This window comes from Gavialis gangeticus, unplaced genomic scaffold (assembly GCF_001723915.1).
Source record: "Gavialis gangeticus isolate Ggan-Ray unplaced genomic scaffold, GavGan_comp1, whole genome shotgun sequence".
NCBI lineage: Eukaryota > Metazoa > Chordata > Crocodylia > Gavialidae > Gavialis > Gavialis gangeticus.
In genome coordinates, this window is record NW_017729031.1 from 100,483,191 (window position 1) to 100,489,747 (window position 6,557).

Below are 6,557 nucleotides of genomic sequence, written 5' to 3' on the forward strand. Positions count from 1 at the left end.
AGGCTTCTTTCACCTGCCCTGTTTCATAACTCCCTCCATGCAGCTCAGGTGCACTCTGCATATCAGGAGAGCTCTAAAGGCTTTGTCACACAGGATCAGAAACAATGAGTAATTAACAATAAATGTCAGGAAACAATTCCCTGGCAACAGTTCCAGCATTTTCTCTTGAACACGAGACCCTCCGTGACATAATGACAAAATTGTTCAACATATTCTTTGCCCTGATCCTTTAGTTATTGACCTTAACAACAATCTTCCTGCCCAGTAAACAGAAGACATCCACAATAGTTTACAATGAAAAATGATGGTGTAGAGGAACAGAGGACTGTTAATTTGCTTTACTGAGCAAAATGGTCTCTTTTGTCCAATCCATGTGAACCCAGCACAGTGTTTCCTATATAAAGGGTCACTTCCTCTATGCAGCACATGACAATCTCCATCTAAACAGGAGCTAAAATGGCAAAGGTAAGAAAAAATAAGTGTATATTTTCTAAAATTGAGTGTGTGTGTGTGTGTGTGTGTATGTGTGTGTGTGTGTGTATACACACACTGCCCTTTAATGCCTTATTTTCAGTTTTGTTTGCTTAATTTTCTGTTTGTCATTACTTAAAAGCTCATGATTGCTGCTATTTAACAGCACTATGACTGAGGTGTTAGACAAATGCCTTACAAATGTTGGGGACCAGAAACTGGGTTCAGCCTATTAAAATCAGTAAGAGCATTGCCACTCCATTCAATGAGCATAGCACCTGCCTTTATAGGAGGGACAGTCTTTCCTGGCCTGGTTTTTCTGTGCAGCTGCTCTAGCATTGTCAAATCCCTAAATTCTGTAGCACATCAAAATGGCTAATGTTTCTGTCTTCCTAGACTCCCAGAAAGCTAACACACAATGTCTATCTGACCAGCTGGGAGTCCCAACAAACCCTAGGGTTGTAGGATCCCAAACAGGGACATTTGCAAATGTCTCTTACACTCATTTTCATTTCCAGCTGGAAAACATGTGTCTGGGCTTCCTTAAGGGTGCATAGAGAAGTGCAGCTTCCAGCTGTAACTCAGAACATTGTCTCTAAAGTGCTCTGAATTACACTGTTACCCCAGACCAAACAGAAGTTCACCGTTGGTTCCAGTGGAGATGGGAATCTAGCTGCTGGCTGGGAGCCTGCAGCCAGCTTCCCTGAGCAATAGCCACTCTGCCAGTGCTCCAGAATGAGAGGGAGGCAAGGGTGAGGTGGGTGAATTGGAGCCCCCCCCCACACCTTAGGGGGTTCCAATCCACCCTCTGGGGGGCTGAAACACCCCCCCCGGACTGAACTCCTTCTGCTCCCTTTCCCCCTTCCCATTCTGAAGACAGCAACAGGCTGAGAGTGCTGCAGAAACAAGTTATAGAAGACACTACATTTTTAAATATCTTTATCTGATACCTCATGCAAAGAGGGTTCAGATTTTCACCCGATCAGCCATTTTTCAAGCTGTCTGCAGCCATGCACTTGTGTTCAGTCACAGCCATAGTCTGCTTTCTGTGGCCGGATCAGCTGAAAATCATTACTTCTTTCTGCATCCATGTATCCTGATGATTTTTTAACCCTGATACACAGTGAGGACAGTGCAAGCCTTTCCACTACTTCAGAAAGATTGTAGATCAGAACCAGAAAGTCAGAGTTGCAGAACCAGAAGGCCAGAGTCACTGTTTAAAACCAAGGCTTTCTAATATTATGACTGTTACCTTTCATTTTTATGCAGATCATTTTCTATGAGGGCAGAAACTTTGAGGGCCACTCCTATGAGGTTACTTCAGATCAGCCCGATATGCAGTCTTACCTAAACCGCTGCAACTCCATCAGGGTGGAAAGTGGCTGCTGGATGATCTACGAGCACAGCAACTACACAGGCCATCAGTACTTCTTGAAGAGGGGAAGATACTCAGACTACCAGCAGTGGATGGGATTCAATGACTCCATCAGGTCCTGCATCCTAATCCCACAGGTAAATTCACTGGCATTGCTGTGGTTGACCCTTATTGGTATGAAAACACAGTGAGTGGCCTCTGCCAAGCTCAGGGCTCCCTGCGCAGTCCCAGCCCTAGAAACCCTGCAGTCTTGACTGAGAGACAAGGCCAAGATAGAGAAAGACACAGAAGGGTGATAAGTTTAAGAGGCAGATTTCAAAAGTGGCTTAGCTGCCTAAGAATGCAGAAAGCAGGCCAGTGGAGGTCACAGGGGAGTTTGTAGCAGAGCTTCAAGTTGGACCAAGTATTACTTGAGTTCATGTTTAATGCCTCGATCACAAGACCCTCCTTTACTCTGTCATTGTGTTATGGATGGCTGATAGCTCTTCCTATTACTAAGGTTTCCTGATACACCCCAGTTGAAGATCTTGTTTTCCATTTTTTATATCTGAGTCAGACATAAACCATTTCTGGTGAAATTGTCTATTTTGTGCCAGGTATGTACTTTCTCTCTGGATATAATGCTTACATTTGGGAAAATTAACAGAGTCATCTACAGAAACCAGCCCCACCCCCGCAAACCCTTATCTAGTGCCCTTATCCTTGTAAAAGCCAAGAGATTGAGAGTGAGTGAAGTGGGGTTTGCTTTGAATTTGCGGGGATCTTCAGGAGAGGGAGGGGGGTTTCTACTTTCTTATATTAATATTTTATCCTGCTTCTGTAATTCATTGTAAGTTTCCCTGAGCCTATTTTGGGGAAAGGTAGCTTAGGCACACACTAGCCATCCAGGTACCACTTACCCTTTTCCTGTCTGTTCCTAAAGGAAGACAAAATACATACAAACAAGACTCAGTTCCCAAATAATGTAAACCAATGTCACTTCATTGACATCTGCTCGGGTGCATTTTGTGTAGCTCTGAAGCAAAAAGGGTCAAATTCACTACTGAGTAAGGAATGAATGAGGCCTTTTTTTAACTGATTAAACAAAAGGGTTCTTTCATTTACTTTTCATGAATGGCTTAAAAGCAGAGTGACCTACAGACAGACAGAACTATTGCTTACATCTCATATCCTTGTGTGTTTGCCACAGTTCAAGGGCACCAGCAGGATCCGAATTTATGAGAAGACTGACTTTGGAGGCAGGAAGATGGAGTTCATGCATGACTGTCCTTCTCTCCATGAAGTATTTCATTATGGAGATATCCAGTCTTGCCAAGTTTTGGAAGGACACTGGATTTTCTATGAGCAGCCAAACTACCGAGGACGACAGTACCTCCTGAGACCCAGAGACTACAGGAGGATCACCGAATGGGGAGCCATAACATCCAGGGTTGGATCCCTGAAGCGTGCAGTGGACAGTTACTAAACCATACACATCTTCAAGTGGTGAATGCTTCTTTTCATTGGTTATGTTACTCTGTTGGGATTTTGAAAGGTGGGATTTTGAAAGGTGCCTGCCTAATGGAGTTAAGCTGGGACAAAATGATCCAGTTTGCTCACCTTCCTCACGAGTCTAACATCAAGGGAAGTGTGCAGCATTGTGCTCATGACTTTGTCCCCAGGTCAAAAAACCAAGCATGAAACACATAGAGGAACATAACATGCTGAAGGGAAATTTGATCTGCAGAGTGAGGTGTATATAAACCGCTGCATGATTTGGCCCTCAGTAAAAAACTATTCTCCGTTCCTGTCGGAAGAGAAGCAAACATTCCGCTTCTTGGTTTCCCTAATCCTAACAGAGATTCCTCATCTGAGTGTTTGTTCCCATAGTATAGAGTTACTGGGCTATGTTCTGCACCTCCATTCCCTGGGAGCTGTAGCTTTAGGGGGCAGCCTGAAACATTTCTCATGGAAGTACTATGCAGTGAGGAAACCTGGCATAATTGGTCCCATAGTTCTCCTGCAAGTAGCATCCTAGTCCTAGATGTGTAGTGGAAGTTAAGAGTTTTAACTAATTCTTCAGTACCAGGACACATGGACTAGACTGGGACAAAGCATTTCATGTTGTTACATACCATCTCTGTTAACAAATCTTCTTTTCCTGGCAATCTGCAGTAATAGTATGATTGGTGTGATGTTGCTGAATAAATCTTTTGAGCTTGTCTGTCATCCTGCCTCATTTATCAAGGAAAATACTCACTGATCCTAAAAGCACAATAATAATCCTGCAGTTGACCTGCCTTTGGTATCCCCCAGCCCTCCTGAGCTCATTGTGGGGCCCCTGACTCAGCAGGCTCCATGGAGCTCCGCCAAACAGACCATCGATAAAACCAGGAAGGAGGCTCAAGCTGTGGGAACCCCAGGTGAATATAGAGCTGCCTGCCTGTCACTCCTTCATTCATGTCTCCAAGCACTGTTTCACTGATCAGTGGCCACAGGCTCCCTTGACTCAGTCCTGGGGCAGTGGTCTCTGGCTAGTGTGCTCTGTTCAGTGTTCCCTTCCGGGTTCCTTGTTATTAACCTATGGCCTCATTCGCATCCTCGTTTGCTTTTTATATGTCCCAGTTAATCAGTTGGCATGTTCCCAGTGGCCTCTGTTAGTTTGGGAGGCTTATAGTTTTCCACGATGGGCACAAGTCCATGACCCATGGTACATCAAATAGGTCTGTGTTTCTCAGTGCCAGAGAGGTGCTGAAAAGGAAAGTGAACTGGGAATGATGAGGGTGTTTTCCACTGTTCCTCTCTCACTTGCAGCCTTCAGCATTTAAGGTCTAGAAAGTTCTGATTCAGAGGTTGTACCCCTAATAACCATGCTCTATAGCTACTGGTGCCCCTTTCCTGTAAGAATTTGTCCAATCCCTGCTTTGAATTTGGTTAAGCTGGAAGCTTCCTGATCATCTTGTGGTACTGAGTTCCATACTTTAATTACTACATGAGATGTTTACTGGGGAGTAAACTAATTAGCTCCATTGTAAATGTGCATCTACATGTGTGCCCTTTTAGGCTGGATTAAACTAATTAACTCTGCAGTGGGATAGCACTACTAAATACAAATACTATCCTGCTGCTGTGGAGTTTTTTACTGTGCAGTAGCACACATGTAGATGTTTTCCTGGCTGGCTGGGGCACGGAGGTGCTTCAATGCAGGGGCCGCCTGCTGGCTAGCCCCGCACTAGAGCACATGCCCCAGCCAGGCCCTCCACAGCACATTGAGCTGGGGCAGGGGGAACAGCCCCAGGCTGGCAGGTTGACCTCCAGTGCCCCCTGCCAGGTCAGGCTGCTCCAACCCAGTTCAATGTGCTACAGTCCCGGGCACACATTCAAATGGTGTGGCTGGAAACAAAAAACCCCAGAGCAGTTTATTGCTTTGCATTAATTGCACACGTAGACACACCCACTGTGTGTGAAAGAACTTCCTTTGGTTAGTTTTAAATTTACTCCCTACTAGTTTCATTTTGTGATCCCTAGTTTTTGTATCATCAGAGAGTAAATAATAAATCCCTATTTACTTTCTCTTCCCCATTTAGTATTTTGTAAATCCTTATCATGACCCTTCCTGAAGCATCTCTTTTCTAAACTGAATAGGCCTAGCTCCTTTAGTCTCTCCTCATATGGAAACCCATCCATACCACTAATCATTCTGGGGTGCTTCTACACATGTACTTTATTGAGGAGTTGGCAAATCAGCTAATTAATAGACAGGTTGCCCTTCAAGAGAGGCACCTGCCCTTCAGGATAGGCATGTGGAGGCCCAGGAGGACCCAACGTATGCCAGGCAGTGGAGGTCACCAAAGACAACTGGAGAACCCTGGACATGGTACTGGCCCTGGCGATCTCTTTTATTCCACCCAGCACCCAACCCTGGCCCCATCTCACCCCTGGCAGCCACCACAGGCCTGTGTCAAATCTCACCGAGCCCTGGGGAGCCCCACTGTCCACATCCCTCCAGGTCAAAATGACCTGTCCACCACCACTCTCTGTGTGCAACTGTCCAGCCAGTTCGCCACCCATCTGACTGTGTAGGCATCAATGCCACAGTCACCTAGTTTTTTTATGAGAATGGGGTGAAAGACAGTGTCACAGGCCTTCTTAAAGAGGGGTCGGACTTGAAGATCTACAAGGTCCCTTCCGACCCTACTTCTATGATTCTATGACATATTCTACGTTGGCTATCTTCCAATCATCTGGCACCTGGCCCGAGCACCACGAGCGCTCGTAAAGCCGTGCTAAGGGCCCTGCAATAACCCCTGCTAGCTCCCTCAATACCCTGGGGTGGAGAGCATTTGGACCCGCTGATTTGAACATGTCCAGCCCCTCCAGAAACTCTCTAACCCGCTCCTCCCCAACCTGAGGTCTGGAGGCATTCCCCTCGAGTCTATCTTGCATCACGATGGGGAAGTCCCAGTCCCTGCCCAAGAAAACGGAGGTGAAGAATTGATTAAAGAGGTCTGCTTTCTCCTCTGGTGCAACCACCAGATTGCCCAGAGGATCTTGCAGGGGCCCCACATTTCCCAGTGCTTTCTTCATCCTCCCTATATATTTGAAAAAGGACTTTTTATTATCTTTGATTTTGGATGCAAGTCCTAGCTCTATGTCTGTCTTAGCTTTCCTGACAGTCCCCCTACAGGCCCGAGCAGAGGAGGTATACTCCTCTTTGGAGATAGCACCCCCC

The 6,557-nt window shown here is 45.8% G+C and overlaps 1 protein-coding gene across 1 annotated transcript; it reads left to right on the forward strand.

Annotated features, from left to right (window-relative positions):
* The first annotated feature begins 456 nt into the window (after positions 1 to 456).
* LOC109301663 (gamma-crystallin 1-like) lies at positions 457 to 3,311 on the forward strand. Its single transcript, XM_019522901.1, has 3 exons — positions 457 to 465; positions 1,741 to 1,983; positions 3,036 to 3,311. Exons 1-3 carry the CDS (start codon positions 457 to 459, stop codon positions 3,309 to 3,311), a joined length of 528 nt encoding a protein of 175 aa, XP_019378446.1.
* The last annotated feature ends 3,246 nt before the right edge of the window (positions 3,312 to 6,557 follow it).

Bases quoted from the DNA above. Each gene is read 5' to 3' on its own strand.
- LOC109301663 (XM_019522901.1), top strand. The intron at 1,984-3,035 runs GTAAATTCACTG...TGTTTGCCACAG, and splicing joins CCTGCATCCTAATCCCACAG to TTCAAGGGCACCAGCAGGAT.